The sequence below is a fragment of the Lampris incognitus genome, chromosome 9 (genome assembly GCF_029633865.1).
Source record: "Lampris incognitus isolate fLamInc1 chromosome 9, fLamInc1.hap2, whole genome shotgun sequence".
NCBI lineage: Eukaryota > Metazoa > Chordata > Actinopteri > Lampriformes > Lampridae > Lampris > Lampris incognitus.
The window spans coordinates 25,812,726-25,837,034 of NC_079219.1; the positions used below are offsets into that span (position 1 = coordinate 25,812,726).

General features: G+C 45.0%; 1 protein-coding gene across 1 annotated transcript in view; it reads right to left on the minus strand.

Moving 5' to 3' along the window:
• The window catches only part of LOC130117622 (intermembrane lipid transfer protein VPS13B-like), a 457,273-nt gene that overhangs the window by 158,617 nt on the left and 274,347 nt on the right, over positions 1–24,309 (minus strand). Inside the window, exons 32-34 of the mRNA XM_056285747.1 lie at positions 13,292–13,495; positions 6,371–6,497; positions 4,113–4,256 (exon numbers count right to left, since the gene is read on the minus strand). Of these exons, the coding sequence (XP_056141722.1) occupies positions 4,113–4,256; positions 6,371–6,497; positions 13,292–13,495 (475 nt within the window). The remainder of the gene's footprint in view (positions 1–4,112; positions 4,257–6,370; positions 6,498–13,291; positions 13,496–24,309) is intronic.

The window sequence follows — 24,309 nt, forward strand, 5'->3', positions numbered from 1 at the left end:
TACACAGACACATGTGCACGCATGCAATTACACACAAGCATGCAATACACCAAGCAGTGCAAAAATACTGTCTTCCAACTGAAGTGCTGCTGCCATTTCAAACGATGGAAGGTTACCACGTACAAGATGTGGGGACCATGTGTGTGTCTGTCCATAAGTGTGTGAATGTACGAGCGTTCATGTGTGTGAGAGTCTCTGCATGTGTGTGTGTGTGGTACTGATGACAGAGCAGTGAGAAGAGTCTGGGGAGCAATTCGGTAAGCTTTTCATCTGAGACCTCCTGCTCCTGAAAGCTGCTTGAGCTACAGCCCGACTTCATGGCACACAACCTCCTCATCAACACAAACATACAGAGCTAGCAAACACTGTGATAAACATCACGGTAGCACAGGAGTGTGGCGAGGAACCCATCTGTGCAACAGTACAAGTACGTACAGTAGTAGCTTCATGAGCTTACCAGCTTTGGTTTTAGCATGTTTTTAGCAGATACCAGAGAGTATGGTTAATGGCGGTAACGGGTATTGGTATAATTAGAATGACAAAGAATGAATGTAGACAAAGCATATGAACCAGTTTTGAAGAAAGATGAATTATGGGACAGCATGCTGTGGTAGGACTGTGTGTATGTGCAAGTGTGAGTGAGTGCATGGAAGGGCAACGAGTCTCTGCTCTCCTAGCACATAGTTCAGAGAAGTGGCTGAAGTAACTCTGTCCCCCCCCCCACACACACACACACACACACACACACACACACACACACACACACACACACACAAACAAGACTCTCACACATTGCCCACGCGCCTGCCTCGCCTCGCCACTGCCAGGGAACCCAAAAGCCCCTACAAAACAAATTCATTAACGTAGACAATAAAACACAGCTGTGAGGGATGATGGGAACTGTTTGAAATCAGTGCCCGCGGCTCTGGAGAATCTGTTTGAGGCAAACAGCATGTTCTCGAAATGTCTAGGAAAGAGAGAGAGAGAGAGAGAGAGAGAGAGAGAGAGAGAGAGAGAGAGAGAGAGAGAGAGAGAGAGAGAGAGAGAGAGAGAGAGAGAGGGAGAGGGAGAAACAAAAAAGAACAGAAAGCATTTGGAAATGAGAGTGAGCGAGAGAGCGAGAGAGAGAGGAGCAGTGTTTAATTTATGTGCTTGTTGGGGACGGAGCGGACTACAGAGCGGAGATGCTGTGTTCGAGCAGAGCAATGTTTCCCCTCACCAGATGGTTGAGGTCTAGGACCTGTTTTTAATTGACTCTTTGAACAGGTTGTATAAAGGAAGTACAAACAAAACTGTCAAATACTATAAATATCATGAGCAAAGTGAGGCTTCATTCGATCCAAATCAGAGTGCAGTTACCTGTTCCAAATCCAGATCCTGACATTGTGGAAACTTGCAGTGGAAATACTGCCGAACTATTTGATAATTTTTGTAATTTGTTAATGGAGGGTAGACAGGCAGTTGTTTTATTCCTTTCAAGTGTTCAGCTTTATCAAAGTCAAAAGCCGCCGTCTCTTCCAAACTCATATTCCAAACAGTGTCAGCACAAATACTACTGATACTATTCGATGGTGGTGTGTCTAATGTGTTAGTGGGGGGTAGACAGGCCATTGGCACAGCCTACTTGCAGTAGGCTGTGCCAATGGCTGCGATGCGCTGCAAGAGAAACAGCCTCATGGAATTGAGTCAGAGCATGTAATCGGAGCATATGTACTTAAACTGCCCACTAGAGGGCTCTGCAGCATGTAAAATGAGCTGCCGTAGAGTTGTATGCACCACATCGGACCATGCCTTAGTCACACTGACCTCCCTGCTACAGGGCCTGGGACAGGCAGCCGGACAGACGTGTCTGCCAAAAGACTTACAACACTGAGATAGACGGATGCCCAGTTATGAAAAAGAGTGTCTAGGAAGCCAAAGCCAGACAGTGTTTTACTATGAGTGACTGCCACGCTCTGCAGCTCAACAGCGGTGAAAACACGGTCTGACTGACCTCTATGTTCACGGAATAACCTCGTATACCATAACTGCTACGAAATAAAGGAAAATATACGAAAGGTTAAGGCAGCTGACATTAATAAGCGATGAACAAATCGAAATACAGAGGTAAAAATAGATTCAAACAGCGTGACCAAAAAACAAGAATTACAGTTTTCTCTCAACAAGAACACTTGTTCACTACACAGTGACCTAAAAAACACAAACAACAGGTTGCATCACAGAAGATGCATAACTTCATAACAGTTTTTGAAGTAGTAATTAATTTTTTGTCTTTGTGGCCTGGCGACCTGTCCAGAGTGTCCCCCCGCCTGTTGCCCAATGACTGCTGGGATAGGCTCCAGCTTCCCCGCGGCCCAGAGAGCAGGATAAGCGGTTCAGATAATGGATGGATGGATGGGATGATAGTGGAAGATCTATTTTTTTTTTCAACCAACTCATTACGAAACAGAATGGCACGTCTTCACTGTATAAAACATCCCCCGTTTAAACAACAAGTCATAGGAATGTTTCACATAGCAATCACAAATAAAACGTGAAAGAAACAACTCCGATGCTATGAATTCAAGAATTTGAAAATGGTTCATTACGTGCATTTACACTGAAAAAAAAAATCATTCATGAACTGGTCCACATAGAGTGCTGCTGTGCTAACTGTCTGAAGAGCTTTGGAAAAAGTAAATTCAGAATTGAAAATGCTTGCTAGCAATTATAAAAAAAAAACTGTAAATAGTGAAATAAATATAACAGCCATCTCTAAATGATGGATCTAAGATTATTGCAGCATATCACTCTGATAAGTGAAATTCCTAATTTGCTAACCATGCACTACGTGTCAATCTGCTAGTCAACCAGCGGACGTCGAATATCTGCTGCCGATCTTTCTTATCCTGCCCCTGAACCCAGGTGAACCCTCTGCAGCCGTCAGCTGCCCCGCTACAGAATCAAGCCATGAATCATTACAAGCCAGGGGTGAGGGCTCAGAGATCACCCCTCTAATCAGGACCACATGCACAGCAGGCATCTCCCGAGGACCGGCGGACTGAAACAAAAACAAAAAAACAAAACCAACTCCTTTTTACCCACCAAGCCGCTAGACAGCCAGCCACCATCTCTCTCAAGAGACCCAACACTTTGACTGGTTGTGGTGTTACATTCGGGATTAGGTGAGCCATTTCTAACCTCACTGACGTATTGGGACAGTGGAAAAACGCCGTTTGTATGCACACGCTAAAGTTTCCAGAATTTTTTTTATGCATTTATTCAATTATTTTTCAGCGTGACTGTGCTGATTACCTGAAATGGCGTAAAGAGCATTGCACCGACGCCACCGAGACCTTCGTATATTAGTCGATCGTGGCACAACGCCGCAAAAAGCCCCTCCTGCATTTCCTCCATCTCAGTAAACACACACTCCGGGTGGAAAAAAAAAAAGGAGGTGAAGGTAAAGTCACTGTTATCTCATTCTAACCTCCTCCCCTCCCCCCCATCTCCCTCCCCTGCCCTCTGTCTCCCATTCCCATCTACGGCTGGTAAATATTTTTATATTGTGTTCCATTAGAAAGCTTTATTAAGCGGTCAGACAGCGCGAATGGCGCCTGGGAGCTCCCTGTCCTGTAAACAATAGGAAAGGTTCTGAAAAGCTGCAGCTGAGCACAACACAGTAAACTAAGGCCACATTAGAGAATCTGGCTTGGTCTGAATGAATAAATATTTAAATGTGTTAGATTCACCCCAAATAGTAGGGGGAAGAGTTTACGGGGCTGTATCGTAAAACTCCTAAATAATGGATTCTGGTCTTGTGTGACTTTGATACTGGTGGATGTGTGTTGTTCAGTTGTGCCGGGATATAAAAAAACCAAACAGCAACAACAACAATCCAAATATGCATAATATGAATGCGGAATACAAGATGTCGGGTCGGAGGTGCTGGGTCGGATGACCGAACACACTTGGCAAATAGTGTATGTATTCTTGTCAGCACCAGTTTGTGCATTTGCTGCACAGGGATGTATGAGTACTTTTTTTTTTTTGGGTCCCTCCCCATTTCTTTTTGTCACCATACTTACGCATACATTCTGCATTTTTGCCCCCACTTGTGTGTGTGTATCTACCTCTGCACTCTTTTCGGGGACATTTGTGCCCACCATGTTGTCCTTGAGCAGCTGCTGGAGAAGATGGACCTGGGCCACGCTGAGGTAGAAATCCAGACTGCTGGTCACATTCACCTCCAGGGAGTGACCACACACTACCACCTCCTAGACGAGAGGGACAGCAGGCAGAGGGAGTGACAAAGAAGGACGAGAGAGAGAGAGAGAGAGAGAGAGAGAGAGAGAGAGAGAGAGAGAGAGAGAGAGAGAGAGAGAGAGAGAGAGAGAGAGAGAGAAAGAGGAGGCGGAGAGGCAGGATAGGAGAGGAAGGTGGCGTGAGGGAGCAGGGAAGCAAATACGGAAAAACCGAATTAGAATCTGAAGTTTTTTTTGGGGACCGCACACGTTCATTTTTTTGGGTTTTTTTTTTGCCCGCACTCATGTTGTGTTCTGTTACTCCCTCTCTTTAGTTTTATTCTGCTCTCTCTCTCTCTCCTTTCCCTCTCTCCCTCTGTCATCTCCAGGGTCCCACCCACAACAAGCAGCCCAGTCCTCTGCCTACAGGCGAGATTTAACAGGATATCACTCACTAACACTCTGGCTTGAAACACAAATACATACGTGCATGCACACACACACACACACACACACACACACACACACACACACACACACACACACACACACACACACACACAAGGCATAAAAGCAAATACATGGTCCAACTCTTAAAAGTCACAAGAGTGATAGTAAACCTGTATTAAAAATACCACTGCACAACAGCTTACAAACCTCATGAGGTTACAAAATAAATGCATAAATGGTGTGAATGAGAGCTAGGAAAAACTGTAGGGGGCCAAAATAATGATACTCTTTTTCATCTACATTTCCTTTTCCAACTTAGCACAAATAAACAAGGTAGCTACGGTAAGTACGGCGTTAAAATGAACAAAGTGAGACAATTTAAATGTTATCTACTCAGCTTGATAGCCGCCATCGGCTTCCCTCCATTCTGCTGGTATTGTTGTTACTGGCTTCAAGACTCCACATCTTGGGGAGTTTACAAATAACTGTGTGTATCCGTGAGCGAACGATGGATTAGCTGTTATGCATTGTCATGGGGCACGTTAGCATGGACGGATACAGCATCAAAGAGGCAGGAAGTCTCATACAGCTGTGCCAGAAAACATCAGCTGTACAAGCAGAAAGGTTTGAACTCTGTGGGTCAACAGCCTCCATTACATGGTGGACCGACTGAGGGCTTTCCTAATGAGGAAGTTACTGGACATTAAGGCACAAGATTTAAATATACGCTCAGCGTTTCACATAATCAATGTGTGTTTTCAGTTAAAGAAATAGAAAGAAAAAACAATTTGAAAGAGTAATGGCTGCAATCAAAGCCCTAGTAACAGCTTTTTGTCAAAAGGGCAGAAGTGGTCAGTTGAAAAAAATACAAAAACTTGGATACTCCAAAAGCAAAAATGGACACAGGTATATTGACTGTTGGAATCTGTATCCTTTGAAAAATGTGCCAATTTAAAACGGTGCTTTCCAGTAAGTGTTCAGATTGAAAAATTTTACTGTTCATATTTCTTCACTTTTTCACTGCTGGCCTTCCAGAAAATATGGCTTTCCCTCCTTTAGACAGGGAATTCCCAGAAATTTCAAGGGCTTTTTTTTTTTAGATCCATTTAGAATCAACACAACATTTTTTTTTAATTTTTGGGGTATTTTTCTCCCCAATTGTACTTGGCCAATTACCCCACTCTTCCACACCATCTTGGTTGCTGCTCCACCCCCTCTGCCAATCCAGAGAGGGCTGCAGACTACCACATGCCTCCTACGATACATCTGGAGTCTCCAGCTGCTTTTCACCTGACAGTGAAGAGTTTTGCCAGGGGGACGTAGCGCATGGGAGGATCATGCTATTACCCCCAGTTCCCCCTCCCCCCTAAACAGGCACCTCCACCAACCAGAGGAGGCGCTGGTGCAGCGACTAGGACACATACCCACATCCGACTTCCTATCCGCACATATGGCCAATTGTGTCTGTAGGGACGCCAACTAAGCTGGAGGTAACACGGGGATTCAAACCAGCGATCCCCGTGTTGGTAGGCAACGGAATAGACTGCTACGCTTCCCAGACGCCCCTGATGGGCATTTTTCAGATCCATTTAGAATCAACACGACTCTTGTCAGATAGACAGAAAGGTCGATAAGAGGAGAGACAGATGAATGAATGAATGGACAGCCGAGCAGCGGTGTGATGGGACTGTGCTGACCTCTGGCTGTCCGCTGTCGAGGGATACAGGCTTGCTGAAGATGATGGCCGGGGCAGCAGTCACCCGCACGGAGAAATCCGTGAGGATCGGGGTCAGGATAGCCCTCCGTTCCTGGTGTCTCCTAATACTGGAAAGAGACACATGGAGGAAGGAAGCATTAGGGTACACTAAATTTAGGAACACTGTGCACACTGAGAATGTAATGCTTCTTGGAGGCATGCAATGGAAGCAGGCTGGAGATTGTAATGTAATGTCATTTTAAAATGCACTCTATTTGCAGCTACATTTGTTAACAAGGAGTGAGATTAAGCCTTCTACAAGTAGAGAATATTTACTGTCCAAGAGGGACTGCTCATTTTATGTGTTCTGTAAAGTGCTTTATTGCAATTTAACAGGCCACAAACCACCTTTTAGTACACATAAAAAGCATTTAGTAACTACATAATTGCATTATGGGCTAGACAGTATAGTCTCAACATAGCAGTGTTTCTAGCATTGGGCTCCAACAGTCAAAACAACCATGAGGGAGCACTTATTCACTAAAATTCTTCCACTTCTATTTACTAATAACTTGTTATGGTTACCAGTTGTAAAAAAATGATGTACGGTTGTCCCATCTACCTAAGGATGACAATTCAACACAACACAGTCAAACCGCAAAACGCTCACAACTGAGCTCTTGTTATGCACTAGCTGACAAGCTGACACACATTTCAAATGTTTTTCAGGCTTTTTCAAATTTGAACCAGTGGGTGTAAAAGCTGAACTCCAAAAAAACAGACATCACAATCTATTTTGGCTTGCAGGCGAGACCTGTGAAATATTTCCATAACAGGGCATTTCAGATTTCTGGTCTAACACATTTTATAAGCGAGGGAGCTTGAATATGGTTACGGAGACAGAGTGAGACATTATTTGACAAGTCTTTATTGGGAACACCCCTTAATTGTATACACAAGCTCAAGTTGAGACCTTCTCACATCAAGTCTCTCCATTTCACTAATGTTCATTCCCACAATCAAGTCATATTTGTGGGAACATTTGTTAGCTGTAAAGCAAACATACAAGTGGGCTTTATAAGGTGGTGTTAATTGCCACATCTGCTGCTATTAAAACAATCAAGCGGCACAGCTTCCAATATTTATAGTTGGCCAGGATTAGAAAAGGCCCAGTTTCAAGGTGGCCTGCAGTACAGTATTTAACCAGAACCAATATCATATTCACTCCTGCTACACAAATGTGCATTACCAGTGCCCTGAAGGGATTATTGCCCGACATATTTCTCTTCTGAGAGAGTTTGAGGGAGGCCCAATTCTGAGGTGAAATGATCTGCGAGAGGCCAATTGGTGTTAGCTAATCTCCCCTCAGACAGGGAGTGAAACAGTGAGTGTCCCGTTGCAGGGGACAGGTGCTATCATTCACCAGCGGGGATAGAGGCGTGCAGCTCGGTTTACCAAAAATATGGGGCCTCACTGGGCCGCAGCGCCAGGGAAGAGCCGTGAATCCCCCCCCCCTCCAACAGAGGGATTTTGGTGAGGATTTGTGATTCTGTGTGTGTGTGTGTGTGTGTGTGTGTGTGTGTGTGTGTGCGTGTGTGTGTAAGTGTCTGTGCACATGTCATTAAATCTTGTGCATGTGTAGTGTGTACAACAAAGGACGGAGAAAATAAGGATTTGGAGCAAGCAAACAAAGAATTCTCGATTCGTGTCCTGCTCAGCAATATAAACGGTGAGACGGAAATTCAGTGACAGAGAGAGAGAGAAAGAGGGGGAGTGGGGTGTAGGTGGGTGGTTGGAGGTCGGCCTACCCTGGGTTGATAAAGAGGAGGAGAGGTGGAGAGAGTTCACAGCTCCCTGACATGGGGTCTTTCCTAGCCTGGAACACTATGCCGCGATGAGGACAGATCCTGTCAGCGGACCCACGGAGCTGGAATTTCCTCGCAAAACCTCAGGAAGCCCGCCCGAACCCACTGCCGATACACAACTACTGGAATTGAACCTAAAACACTAGCAAACCATTGTGCCATGAGACCAACGACGCGTTTTACAGAGCCAGGCAGGGAGGGAGTGAGGGAAAGGTGTGAAGTTTGGAAGTGGTGTCTGTCACAACTCGTTACAACTCAGGTGGTGGATTTCTGGGAGCGATCATGACAGACAAATAAAACTGTGAACTTGACTCCCCCCCCCCTCCACCCACCCCTTTCCTTGGTGTGTTGGAACATTCTAAATCACATGTTTAATTATGGTTTGGTTGTGGAAGTGGCTGGAGAGTTTTGCAAAGCATTTTTTTTTCTTTTCTTCCCAACAGAGCCTCTAGTGTTGTGCTTGCCATAACCAGCAGAGAGGGGGACGGGGGGAAACTACCACAGACCTCGAATGGTTTCGGTTTGTTTGGAGGCTACCGGTCGACTCGAGTTGAGTTATTAGGCAGGAAAAGACCACCGTTAGTTTCCATTTCCATCCTAAACAGCAGCAGAAGCAGCCCTGACCTCCTCATCTCGACCACACAGAGGCACATTCACACACCGTGGTGGCCCTTAGTCATCAGGGATGGGAACGTGGACACAACCCAAGAAAACAGGAAACAAAATGTGGGGAGGGGGCTTTCATAAAAACAGATATGTCTGTTGGAGTTGGATGGGAGAGCAGTATATCAAAAAAAAAGAAAAAAAGCACCCAGCTTAAATCTGGATAACCTAAAATAAAAATCCAAACGCATGAACATAAAACTGGCTGAATATTCATAGGGACTACATTTGTGATTGTTTTATATAACAGGTATGTAGCAGATACTTTCATTCGAAGTGATAATGACTCAGCTGGTCTAGCTTTAGTGACTTACTGAAGGATACTTCGAAAATACTGGATGATGTAATTGACCCTGTGGTCTCCTGGCTCCAGGACTGTCCTCTCTAAACACTTGGCCACCCTGCCACCTACAGCTTTAGTGTGTATAAATAAGGCAACACCCGCTGTCTTAGGCTGATCCCATAGTGATACAGTATCAGAGTGTCTGTTCTCAGTGGAATAAGAGACCGTGCAAGGGGTCACAAATGTTTGCTGTCCAGCTGTGGATTAAAAAAACATTCAACCGAGTTCTGAACAGAAATCGGGCTCACGACCGTTTTTAAAGAAAGCAGTCGACTCAAATGTCGTCCAACATTAGAGGCGCTTGTAGGGTGTGAGCCCAAAGTCTCACTTCATTGTCCTTTCAGACAATCTGACCTCAGCATGTCAGCATTAGGCCACAGCAGCCTCATTCTCATTGGGAGAGAGGGAGAGAGAGAGAGTGTGAGAGACAGAGAGAGACAGAGCGAGAGAGAGAGAGAGAGAGAGAGAGAGAGAGAAATAAGGAATGCCAGTGGACTAGAGCCCCAGTAGCCTCATACTCACACAGCTAGTAGTAGTAGTAGTATAGTTGCCAGGCAGACTGAAAGACCCAATAAGTACATGTCAGCTATTCATTGTTTAACCCCCCCCCCCCAAAAAAAGTCTCAAGATGTGATGGTTAGTATGGGCCAATAAGAGGGAGGATTTGGGGATGGATGATGACAAGGAGGAGGGAAGAAGAGATACAAAGAGAAAAAAGTATGTTGAGGCTGATAAGGAAAATGAGAGGAAGGGAATGAGAGACGAAGCACTAGCTGAACAGAATGACAATGGTATGGAGAATGATTAACAAAGAAACAAATAAATAATGAGGAGGCTAGAGGAGTGAAGGAAAGTGCATTGGAGAGAGAAATGGTAAAAGCTAAAGTTGAATCCCCAGGTGTTGGGATCTCCAAAGACAGGATTTATTCTGGAGAATTGTGTATTATGTGATATGTAACCAAACACCAGCGCGTGCTGGGAACAAAAATTCCTCTTTTGATAAGCAGAGACTCCGTGTTCACCTTTTAAACAGTGTAAATGAGCAATGCATCTCATCCTTCATGGCTGACGTACAATCAGCTCTCAATGACTATAGTGCTGTGATTGTAGCTCTGTGTCAATAATTTTTTTTTTTTGCGGATTTTTTTTCTTCCAGTTGTACTTGGCCAATTACCCTGCTCTTCTGAGCCATCCCAGTCACTGCTCCACCCCCTCTGCTGACCCAGGGAGGGCTGCAGACTACCACATGCTTACTCTGATACATGTGGAGTCACCAGCCGCTTCTTTTCACCTGACAATGAGGAGTTTCGCCAGGGGGACATAGCATGTGGGAAGATTATGCTATTCCCCCCAGTTCCCCCTCCTCCCCGAACAGGTGCCCCGACCGACCAGAGGAGGCGCTAGTGCAGTGACAAGGACACATACCCACATCCGGCTTCCCACACGCAGACACGGCCAACTGTCTCTGTAGGGACGGCCGACCAAGCCGGAGATAACAAGGGGATCCGAACTTGTGAGCCCCGTGTTGGTAGACAACGGGATAGACTACCATGCCACCCGGACGCCAGATTCAGTTTATATTACACAAAAGCTTAAACAATCAAAATCAATCATTAGTTGAACATCCTATATATATATATATATATATATATATATATATATATATATATATATATATCAACATGGATACAGGAAAAAAGATTTTAATACATCGCAGTAATACATTTTTTCCTGTATCCGTGTTGATATTCTGCTCATCATTAGTTGAGCACTCACAACACCATCGACGGTTTCGGAAAAAAACGCTATATACATATAAAAAGAATCCAGTATCCAATGGGGAAGGGGGAGGTGCCATATTTAAATATATGTGATGTAGGAACCTCCTCCTTCCCCATTGGACGTTGTGCACATGATGTGCACGGCGAGACAATTAATATGTTGTTATATTCTTTGATGTTTTGCTCTATTGACAGCTGATGATTGCTTATGGCATGAAACAGGTTTATACTCTCCGTTAAAGAATTACTTGAATCACTGGATTATTTTGCTCCTTGTTTGTTGAGTACGTTCCTTACCATTGAATGTTTCATTTAATGAAGTTTTATATATATATGTGTGTGTGTGTGCGTGCGTGCGTGTGTGTGTGTGTATAATATATCACACACACACACACACACACACACATATATATATATATCTACGTAAAGGCAATTGAGCTTGCTGAACAATGTTTTTAAGGTTATCAGTTTCCACAAAACATTTGACTGAACTGAAGGTTGTTGAGGATTTACAGTGAGGAAATGAGCCTTGAACGGTTGTAATAATAAAGACTCTTGAGCTCCAGGCCCAGAAGCGGCAGCAGCAGCAGAAGCAGAAGCAGCAGCAGCAGCAGCAGCAGCAGCAGCAGCAGAGGCAAGCAGTCTCGGTGTTTCCTGGCAAGGCTCCCATAGACTATCACAGTATGGAGAAGCTCTCTCTGAGACAGCCTTGACCTCGTCGTGCTGTGGAGAGCTGGCTATGATGCAAGGCCTGATTCATTTTTGGAGGGTGGGACAGATGTATGTAAATGTGTGTGTGTGTGTGTGTGTGTGTGAAAAAGAGTTTAGTACATAATGGATGTGTGCGAAAGATACTGAGAATATGTGAGTGTTTGTGATAAGCGTGTGTGAGTGAATGTGCAAGGTGCTTCTGTGAGCACACGTGTTTATGACTGACGGATATTCAGTGTGTGTGTGTGTGTGTGTGTGTGTGTGTAAAACATGTGGGTGTAGCCCCGGTGACCGGAGCGTGCTCAGTCACAATCGGGCCCACAGTGATTTGGCACCATGCCGCATTCTTTCAGGGGTCTTATTTTTAGTTGATGGGGAACGAATCTGGACTCCTTGCCTGTGATTCTGTGATTTTTGGGCCCGTTCCCTCTCAAAATACGAGTGAAAAAAGGACACAGGGCCAAACAGGCAGTTACCCTAGTGCTTGTTTTAGCTCCCGAGTCATTAAAAAAAATGACAGGGTTTGTAATTATGACTTTGTACGGAGAGGCTCTATGAGACAGAGCTAACTCAATAACTACATGCGGCTCCCACATCAAGACTGACGAGATGAAATATGGAACATTAACAGTGGATCACACACACAGTACCTGAGTAATATGTGCTAACACTGGTGCACAGAAAAAAGATAATGAATTTATGATGTTTTATTCAATAACTGTGACACTAATCGTCTGTCGGGTAACTGCTGTGATAGTCCCAGTTTGTGACATAATGTGTGAACCTTCAAGGCTTTAAGTTTGCATTTGCAGCTGTGCTGTGGTCAACTGTTGGATGCACAGCTCCCCCCCCCCCCACCCGTGATGTGAACGCGTTAAGATTATGACCAGATTCAGCGCAATTTATCCAGATCTGTGCAAACACATGATGTGAACCTGTGCATGAAGATTATTTTGCTTAGAACCCACCAGCCCAAAAAAATAAAATGGCTCTCATAGGAACTATAGTGCTCAACATATCCATCCATCCATCCATTATCTGAAACCGCTTATTCTGCTCTCAGGGTCGCGGGAATGCTGGAGCCTATCCCAGCAGTCATTGGGTGGCAGGCGGGGAGACACCCTGGATAGGCCGCCAGGCCATCACACAGGGCCCACACACACACACACACATTCATACCTAGGGACAATTTAGTATGGCCGATTCACCTGACCTACATGTCTGGACTGTGGGAGGAAACCGGAGCCCCTGGAGGAAACCCACGCAGACATAGGGAGAACATGCAAACTCCACACAGGACGGCCTGGGATGACCCCCAAGGTTGGACTACCCCGGGGCTTGAACCCAGGACCTCCTTGCTGTGAGGCAACCGCGCTAACTACTGCGCCACCGTGCCGCCTCAACACATACAAATCATCAAATATATATTTGATTCATGTCCCTACATAGAGAGCCTCGTGATATTTTATCTGATTGATAAAAACCTACAGTTTTTATTCAGTAAAATCCCACACTGCTGGTATTACAAGGCCGGACATCTAGCATCCATGAATCCTTACCTGCTGGCCATGTTCCACTCCAAGGCAGGGTTTTGGGAGCTCCTCTCACCCTCAGATGACACCCCTCCCTTTGCTCCATCCTTCTCCGGCTTGAGCTGTTCCCACTGGGCTGTCCCGATGTTGATGGACTGGAGGTCCAGCTGATACTGACGGTCCTCTACCTCGGAACCGGGATCACGCAAGATACCCAGGTTGAGCGCACGGCTGAGAGGAGAGAGGGACAGGGATGTTGGTTATGTTAACGCCTCGAAGTTATTTGTGAATGCCATAGGTTCATAATGAGATTTTATTTGGGGGGGGGGTTTCCCCCTTTTCTCCCCAATTGTACTTGGCCAATTACCCTATCTTCCAAGCCGTCTCAGTCGCTGCTCCACCCCCTCTGCCAATCCGGGGAGGTATGATTATCACATGCTTCTTCTGATACATGTGGAGTCGCCAGCCGCTTCTTTTCACCTGACAGAGGGGTTTCTCCAGGGGGACGTAGTGTGTGGGAGGATCACACCATTCCCCCCAGTTCCCCCTCGCCCCTGAACAGGCACCCCGACAAATGAGAGGAGATGCTAGTGCAGCTACCAGGACACATACCCACATCCAGCTTCCCAACCGCAGACACGGCCAATTGTGTCTGTAGGGACGCCCGGCCAAGTTGGAGGTAACACGGGGATTCGTCTCAGCGACCCCCGTGTTGGTAGGCAACAGAATAGACCACTACACTACCCAGACGCCCCCCATAATGAGACTTTTAATATTTCAGAAAAGGCATCAGCATGCTCAGTGTCAAGAGGAGGTTCAGAGTAGATAGAGTGAGTGGGATTTTAGTTGTATATAAATGGGAATAGGAAGGGGGTTGAAAAGTTGAATATTAATCATTTTAGAACAGTTTTTGCTTATGTGTGTATGTCTGCATGTGATGTAGTGCCATCAGAGATTGAGCACAAGTCACAGTCCATGAGTGAGTTACAAAGTGTGAACACAACAAAGTGGATGTGTAAATATTCCTCATGCGTTCTGCTGGGACCTCATACTGGCTCAGGCTCTCCCTGCTATAGTTAGTCACAGTACAGCACATTCCAGCTCCAGCAGTAGAGCAGGTAGTCTGCTACACTGAACCGACTGAAGAGGTCCTGGCACCAGGCCCTGACCACCACTGCCCCCCCCCAATCTGCCCTTTCTGGATTCATCTAGGCTGATTTATGGCTGAATTAAGGCCAGGGTACACACTCATATACCGAGCACTCCGATAAATAACCTTGCAGGCCTCAGGTGAAATCAATTGCCTTTTAAAAATGTCTGATTTATGCCAATATATCATTGACTATAAAGACTGTTTGAAACATGTCTGGACTGTTTGGTAGTCTAAAGACTGGGGCCACAACTACCTCTACCTCTCTCTCTCTCTCTCTCTCTCTCTCTCTCTCTCTCTCTCTCTCTCTCTCTCTAAGCCCAGGCATTCTTCAGTTTACACAAACTGCAAGATGGTAGAAGAGATGTAGAGATATGTCAAGAGTGGGCAGTCCTGTTTCTACAGTCGAAGGGCTTTCGGCAAAGTGAGCAAACATCAGCCCGTCAGGGCCAAGAAACAATGATGTCATCTATTTTGCCTAGAGAGACAAGATCCTGACGAATTCATGAGGCAAAAGGAATAATCAAAATTCAACATCTGCATATGACATCAGGGCCCTTCTTTTCATTATGATATGTTTATTTGTGCTGGTGAATTCAAATGAGAGCTTAAATGGCATAAATAAGGGCTTAAAATGGCTACAGATGTACCGACGGCATGAGTAGTTTTATTTGTTTCGGCAACGTCAATAGCAATTTTCGTACAGCCTTTGCTTTCTTCAGCCACACTGGGAAGGCTTCTACCAGAGCGTGATGTTATGACAATGAGCACCAAGTACAAAAACAATGGCAATGGGAGATCAGAGGTGTATAACTGGATTTAGCCAGATTTGTTGACATACAAACAACTGAAACAGATCCTTAATCAACATTTGGAACCGCATTTATCAACAGAATAAGATATAAGTCAAACCAAGAACTTTTTAGCATATGGGTGGGATGTGTCAGTCTAGATTCTTTAGGCCTTTTGTAACAGTACCTCCATCACCCCCCCCCCATCACTGAACTGTACTTTTCACATTAAACAAACCACAGTTACCTCATAGGCTTTCCAAATTATCTCTTAACTTCAGCTTATTTAGGAGACTCTCTTACTCATAATCAACATAACATGGAGTCTTGCAGCCAAGTCTCCACATTGCTGAGCTACAGGGTCATCTCCAATGACATAAATAAATATGATAAACATTTGTCTTGGTCATGCAGCCAGTGGAAACCAGCGTGATTTAATATCAAAAGACATATTTCAGCCAATCGCAGGAAACGAGAGAGCTTCATTTCTGACAAATGAGGAGGGGAGGAATTTTGGAAGTTCCCCTCAGGGTGCAATAATAATTGGAGCCAGATTTTCTTGTTGTACACATGGGGGGGAAAACTCTGGCGGTCTGACATATTTGATTGGTCATGTGAAGACCACACCACTCGGCCAAGAGGAATCAGAGAGAAATGTCTTGGGAAAGCACGGCGCTCATTCTGCCCGCCGTATACGCGGCTGAACTAAAAACATACAGAACAGGGCAGGTGGAACACACCCTTCTGCAGAGTTTCACATGCCATTGTCAGACATCTGCCTGTTCCTACCATGTGGAAAATATGGAGGAAAATTGAAAATAACAAGTCATAAATGACATATGCTCCTGCAGATGAGGGAGGATACAGGGAAGGGGGGGGGGGGACAAGAGAGAGTGAGAGAGAGAGAGAGAGAGAGAGAGAGAGTTTTCTCAAACACGAGTACTTAGCTTGGTCCTTGTTCCCATGCCAAACCTTATTTTAATTGCAGGAAAAGACCACAAAAAACATTATTTTTTATGACAAATTTCTGCTATTTATAAAAATGGATCAAAAGCTCAGCAGTAAGAAAGTTCTGTTTCATGGCATTCATGGGTATTATTTTTTTTTTTAAATTCTCCTTCTTCTGACACAGTTTAAACCCGATTTCAGTTCTCAAAGCCACTGGGCTGATTTTGCATCAGAGCTGAAACATGAGGGCTCCTCTCCAATATTATTATGGCTTCAACTCAAGGACTTCATCTAATTCAAGTCCTCCAGTGAGAAACTGGGGAACCGACAATACTTCAGATATTGCAGTGATACACTAAGAATGCAAAACTTGGAGAGTTTTTGTTGATACTTCATCACAGCGAAAAAAGCTTGTTTTTCATAATTCCATTAAATCCCAGAAAGTTGAATCAGTTCATCTGGACACGTTTAGTGGGAGAACCGTTTCATGACTGATCTAAGTCACTTCTTCAGTCTCAACTAACTGAAGGTATCCCCACCCTTATAAACAATACTGTTGCATAACGACCGAAACCAGTGATCGGTTTCATATGAAAATTGCTGTGACCATTTGCTAGAATTAAAATGGCCATGTGTACTATTCACAGAGGATTGGGGAATAGTTGCAATAACAGCATTGTAAGATGGTGACAGAAGTACTCTTGGACCCCCACCCCCTCGGTTCAGGGATGGTCGTTCCCTCTTCACATATACTTAGCACAACATGTAAGGACATTTGTGTTTGGTACATTATCTCTTTGTTGTAACAATGCTTCTTGGCAATCAATCTTATACCGTTGGAAAGCCTGTTTATTTCCCTTTTAAATGGTGCCACATTTGTAAGGAACATGCATTTGTGGGATGAGCAGCAGAGCTGAGTATGTGGACTGCGCCCATGAAAAATTTGCCAAATCTTCTCTGCCAATGCCAAACAGCTTATTTTGCTGTTGCTATTGACTCTTGTTTTGAGCTTCTGGTACCCCAGGTGCTGACAACCAGCTGCCTGATATAAGATTTATTGCCAAGAAGCATTGTTACAACAAAGAAATAATCTACCAAACACAAATTTCCTTACTTTTTGTGCTAAGTTTAGATGGCCTCTTTGACTCCCTGTCCAAACTAGTGTTCCTCCCTATCAAGGATGTGTACATCCTCATCCTTGAAATAGTGGCCACTGGCCTGTAGATGGGTGCAGACTGCAGAGTCCTGGCCTGACATGTTAGCTCTTCTGTGTTGTGCCATCTTCTTGACCAGCGTCTGTATGGTTTCCCCAGTGTATAAGTTACGGCAAGCTTCCCAGCACTTAAAAGCATACACTATATTGCTGTTTGTGCCAGGGGACCTGATCCTTGGGGTGGACCAATTTCTGGCGCAGTGTGTTTTGGGATTTGAAAGCAACTGAGATGTGACGTTTGGAAAATATGCATCTCAACTTTTCCGACACTCCTGTCACATATGGAATCACAACTGGTTTACGTTTAGGCAGCTGTTGTCCTTCTTCTCTCTTTGATCGGCTGGTGCACTGGTCGGGCATCTTCCTGGCTTTGACAAACGCCCAGTTAGGATAACCACACTTACCCAGGGCCTGTTTAATGTGGGATTTCTCCTCTTCTCCGGCTGCTGTGTCAGTGGGGACGTTGTCAGCTCGGTGGTACTGCATCCTGATGACTCCTAGTTTGTGCTCCAGTGCATGATGAGTGTCAAACCTTAAGTATTGGTCAGTATGTGTTGGTTTACGGTAAACATCAACAATTAAATGTCCCTCATCCCTGAACTGGGGGGGGGGGTGGTACATCTGTCGCCATTTTACAATGCCGTGATTGCAACTATTCCCCAATCCTCTGTGAATAGTACACATGATCATTGTAACTCTTGTTAATGGTCACATCAATTTGCATATGAAACCGATCATTGGTTCGGTTGTTATGCCACTGTATTGTTTATAAGGTTGGGGATACCTGCAGTCAGTTTAGACTGAAGATGTCACTCAGATGAATGATGAAACATTTCTCCCAATAAACGTTGTGTCCAGATGAACTGATTCAACTTCCTGTGATTTCTTTACCTGGATTATTGAGCATGCATAAAGGCAATTAGACTCAAGAGAAGATATGCAGACAAATTTACAAATGAACAACTATTTGCAAGCTTTTTTCTGTGTTTGGAATTCTTTGGGTCAATTCATGTGCTGGGCATTGCGTTAATTCCAATTTGTGTTCTTAAGCAGATGTGTGGGAGGACTAGTCGCTTAATATTCAGTAGGTTTGAGATGGTTCTGTATGCTGACATACTAGAAGAACTTACAAGGGGATCTTCACATGTGAGTCACTTGCACACTTTAAGACATTAACTAACACACACATAAAGCCATTGGCATTGTTTACCAGCAAATAAGCAAGCACAACAACCCATACACAGTGTACACATACACATGCATAGGCACCAATAAAGGATTTCATCATGCTACTGCAAGAAGAGATGTTGGAAAGAGAGAGGGACATGGAGATGCATGTTTAGAGTCATAGCAGTGGAGAAACCTCTCTTTTATAGAAGGGCCGATTACATGGCACATCGAGAAAGTTGAGTCAATTTATTTGTATAGCCCAATATTACAAATTGAAAATTTATCTCAGGGGTCTTTACAGCAATACAATCCTGTCATTCCCCCCTCTTTTTCTCCCCAATTGTACTTGGTCAATTACCCCATTCTTCCAAGCTGTCCCGGTCGCTGCTCCACCCCCTCTGCTGATCCTGGGAGGGCTGCAGACTACCACACGCCTCCTCCAATACATGTGGAGTCGCCAGCCGCTTCTTTTCACCTGATAGTGAGGAGTTTCGCCAGGAGGACATAGCATGTGTGAGGATCACACTATTCCTCCCCAGTTCACCCTCCCCCCAAACAGGCACCCCGACTGATCAGAGGAGGCACTAGTGAGCGACCAGGACACATACCCACATCCGGCTTCCCACCCGCAGACACGGCCAATTGTGTCTGTAGAGATGCCCGACCAAGCTGGAGGTAACACAGGGATTCGAACCGGCAATCCCCTTGTTGGTAGGCAACAGAATAGACTGCCACGCCACCCGGATGCCTAGTCCTTAATTATGTAATTTGCCTCTGTGGGCTTTACAGCAATACAACATCCTGTCCTTAGACCCTCGCATTGGATAAGGCACAACTCCCTAAAAAAAACCTTTTAACAGGGAGAAAAAATAGGAAGAAACCTCAGGGAGAGCAACAGAGGAGGGATCTCTCTCTCCCAAGATGGATAGATGTGCAATGGATGTTGTGTGTACAGAATAAAACCCAATTTACAGAATAAAACATTGAAAGAGGATAACAGAATTGTAATGGAATTATAAGGCACATGAAGAATATGATAAGCAGAGCCGCTGACTAAATTCAGCCCCCTCCAGAGGTGCTTCTGTGGGACAGGGTTGTAGTATCATGGCCCTTGACTCTAACAGGGTTACTTTTCCTACCTCCAACACCCCCCCCCCCATCCCCAATCCCCTGCCCTAGACCAGAGCAGCAGGAAGCACCAGGGCAATACCAAGCCCTCTGGCTTCTGGAACTCTTCACTCCGAAATGTGCAACCTGAGCCCGCAACCCCAGACCTGCTTTTCACCCCATCTCTCCCACAATCACATGCAATACATGTCTGCTTACATGTTCAGTAGATGCAGGAGTGTATGGAAATGTGTGTGTGTGTGTGTGTGTGTGTGTGTGTATCAGGGAGATGGGCCCCCATGGTGCTGCTCTCCTGGTACAGCACACATACTGAGTAGAAATTTCATTGATATCTCAGCCTTAATCCAGCTAAGTCAAGCTAAATTAGCTCTGTACACAGACGTGCTATATTTCATGGGTGTTCTGGTTTCTTTGTTCTGAGCAGCCCCCAACTACTGTATATTTGGACTGAGAGAACATATACCACGTGAAGTGCTAACGGTGCATGTCTTTTTGCTGTGCCATTTCATTTTGCGGCAGAGATCTCTCCCGCTCTGTTTAAAACCCTTAAGTCATACCCTGAGGCAAAGTGCTTGTGAGACCAACATCTAGTATATCATTCAGCCATAAATTCTGCATCAGTGTTCAGTTGAGGTTGCAACGTTCTTTCTCTGTGGGTCCAAATATCATTAGCCAAGCACTATTAGCACCCGGTGGCTTTTCCAGGGTATTTCTGTTGTGGAGAGAGCTGAGCTGTGCAGCGCCTTCTCAGTCAGCTCACTATGAGTCCCAACTGATCAAATCAGAGTCCCACTGGGCTTGTGTGTGTGTGTGTGTGTGTTGAGGGGGAATTCATAAGCATTATGATTCATGAAACATGCAATTACTTAGTAAGTTAAGCACCCCAGCCGACAGTGGTCCACTCCGAATTGCCAAAATCCCGGCAACTTCTGAGATGTGGATTTATGACCCCAGTCAGGTCCAATTGGCGCTAATTTGCATCCACCAATTAAAGTAATTAAAGCCCGGAATTAGAACGTTGCACAGCCCTCAGAGTTAGCGGGGGAAATGATGTCGTGGAACATGGCGAGTCAGCAGAATATGAGAGTCAGTCGCGGGGACTTGTTTTCTTAAACCGTTGCAGCTAAAAGGATTTTTGATGACTGAAGCAATTCAACAGAAGTCTAACACACATATAAAAAAATCAAATGCAGCACACAGTATCCAAGTTAGCAAAGCTGCAGCAAGCTCAACATTTCTCACACTTTGTAAAATAAAGCTACTCACTTTAGGTGTCTTACACTCTTCTCTGAGTACTCAGAACAAAAATAAAAGACACTGTTAATCTCCAGGTCCCTGAGTTATGCTGGAAGTGATGGGCAATGAATAACACATTTCAGCTTGTCCGCTTGAGGTCTTGATGAGCTGTCATACATGAGAAAGATCAATTATCGATTCACTTGTGGGCACATCAGCACTACTCATCTCTACAGCTGCTCCTGAAAGAAGCCTGTTATTCATTAGGCTGATTGGATTTTAAAGGCACTCAGACTCGACCAATTTTATCATATTTATACAAAATCTTAGGAGGAAAGCATTACTTCTATATACAATACGAGCAGGGCTTAGCACGAGCTCATACCACCCTGGTGACGGTGGTATGAGATAGTAAGGCCTTTTGTTTACAGTGACATGGTATATATTAAAGTCAGTGTTTGCACTTTGATTTCAACATGGTAATTGCCAGAGCCATTCATCTCCCGTGCCGTTTACACCTCGGAGAAGTGGCGTTGTTATAAACATGGCTGTGTTGGACGCGTGCCTCTGAAGACACGGGATAACATGTGCTCGCTGTGACGGCTTGCTGAGGGTGTCAGTCTGGGATCTATAATTCACAGACTCATCATGATCTAATTCTAACTCTGCTGCTTGCATCACTGTTTCCTGTTAGCAAACAGGCCATCTGACAATAATAAAGGCTTAAGAGCTGTTTAATTTGGTATCTACTGATGTATATTTCATAGAATCCACAGATATCAGTGACTATTCTTACCTGAACAAGTTCTTATCATATGCATTCTTATTAAAAGACATTCCAGAGGGCGTCCGGGTAGCGTAGCGGTCTATTCCGTTGCCTACCAACACAGGGATCTTCGGTTCGAATCCCTGTGTTATCTCCGGCTTGGTCGGGCATCTCTACAGACACAATTGGCCGTGTCTGCAGGTGGGAAGCCGGATGTGGGTATACGTCCTGTTCCCTGCACTAGCACCTCCTCTGATTGGTCGGGGCATCTGTTCAGGGGGGAGGGGAACTGGGGGGAATAGCATGATCCTCCCACGTGCTGCATCCCCCTGGTGAAACTCCTCACTGTCAGGTGAGAAGAAGCGGTTGGCGACTCCACATGTATCGGAGGAGACATGTGGTAGTCTGCAGTCCTCCCCAGATCGGCAGAGGGGGTAGGGCAGCGACCGGTATGGCTTGAAAGAGTGGGGTAATTGGCCAGGTACAATTGGGGAGAAAAAAAGAGGGGGGGCATTCCAGAAATGGTGAATGGGGATATTTGTTTTGAGTAACATTTTCTAGTTTCACACATTAACTCTGTTAATTCAAAATGTCGATGCTGCTCATTTACTTAACTAAAGGTAGCAATCACTGAAGTTTGCAGAAGTTGGCCTGTGCACAACCTCTGCTCAGGTACATCATGCATCGACAAGATCAGGGGTTACGCTGCAATTAATCATGATCCATCACTGTTAAGAATGGGGTTGTAAAAATTCTGTCATCTATTTTTACCCATAATATCTGTTTTCATGTTCACCAATTTTATATTTTGTGTTACATTTGTACATATGTGGATTATCATACCAAATACTAACACTACAACATGCCTTACTAGGACCATCCATCCATTCATTATCCAAGCCGCTTATCCGAATTCGGGTCGTGGGATGCTGGAGCCTATCCCAGCAGTCATTGGGCGGCAGGCAGGGAGACACCCTGTACAGGCCGCCAGGCCATCACAGGGCCGACACATTCACACCTAGGGACAATTTAGTATGGCCGATTCACCTGACCTATATGTCTTTGGACTGTGGGAGGAAACCGGAGCACCCGGAGGAAACCCAAGCAGATGGGGAGAACATGCAAACGCCTCTGTGTGGAGTTTGCATGTTCTCCCGTGTCTGCGTGGGTTTCTTACTAGGACTATGCTAAACAAAATGTTAAGTTATGAAAAGATAATGGTAAATTATACTGGAACCTCATGTGGGTACATTGGCAATAAAATGTGAGTATCCTACTCGACAGAGACAGCAAAATAAGTGTCTACCAAGCAGGCGACATTTTGATAGTGCGTTAGCAAAGATGGTTAAGTGAATGATGGAAAACTCTTGCTTAATGCAATCCTGGACAGGAGATGTTTCTATGGGGCAGCGCCTAGTATCATGGCACGTGCATGCACCCACATGTGTATGTACGCACGCACGCACGCACGCACGCACGCACGCACGCACGCACGCACGCACGCACGCACGCACACACACACACACACCACACACACACACACACACACGTGCACACAGTTTTCCTAGTCTACTTAAACAATGCTTTTTTTCCACTGCTTGCTTGCTGCAGGTAGCTCTAAACACAGAGCATTCCTGGGTAATGAGGACAGTAATTCACAGGCTGTTTGAAGACACTGACTCCTCACTGGCTTCCCTCATTTAGTAGGTACATCTGCAATGGATCTACTGAGAAACCTTGATTCCTCTTCTGTGCATGACTGAGGCTGCTGTGTGTATGTGTGCACACTATTGGACAAACCCCCCCCCCCCCCACACACACACACAGAATCGAGTGGGCCAGTGTTTGTGAAATCACTTCCTCTGTTAACAGTAACAGATTTGATATGCTTCCTCTCTGCTCTGAAAGAAGACATAATGCTGCTTTTATAAAGCATGTCAGGAGGCAGATTTTTGGGAGCGGGTCCCTGATGCAGAGGTGTGAAGGGAATGCCTCGTTGACTTCCTCCAACCCCAATTGAAACCAGATTTATGTCCCCACCAAGCAATTTTGCAATGATGTAATCCTACCATCACTTTAATTCAAGAGGCCTTATCTTTAATTTATCACTAAGCACATGCATGGAATAGATTATTCATAACTGGTTGCAGTAAGGAACATAGGTAGGACTGCCAGGGATCTAGTCTACCCTCATGTAGTCATTTTCATTAAGCTGAAGTAGAACAGGCACATACCCCAATGCTACTTTAAGACTAATTCAAGTAAAATGATCCCTCTGCAGCTAGAGGAGGATTCCACATCCGAAGCCTTCTGCCTCTAGTCTCTGGCAATGTGTTTAGCCCGCTCACGTCTGTGACTGACATGGCCTGAACTGGATCAAAACCTCTTTTGAAACAAAAAGGGCCCAGAATCACCGAGGACTAAAACCATTTATTCCAGCTGACGCATTTTCGAGTGGATTGACGTATGATATCAGTGAGAACAATACTTATACAGCTGCACATCACATGTTGTATCAGAAGCGCTGTCCAGATTACTAAAACATGAACCCACACATGGATCAGAGGTGAATGTTTCTCCTTTCATTGCTAAACTTCATGTCTAATTGCTGAGTGGAAGTACAAAAGAGTTTTGTTTTGAAAC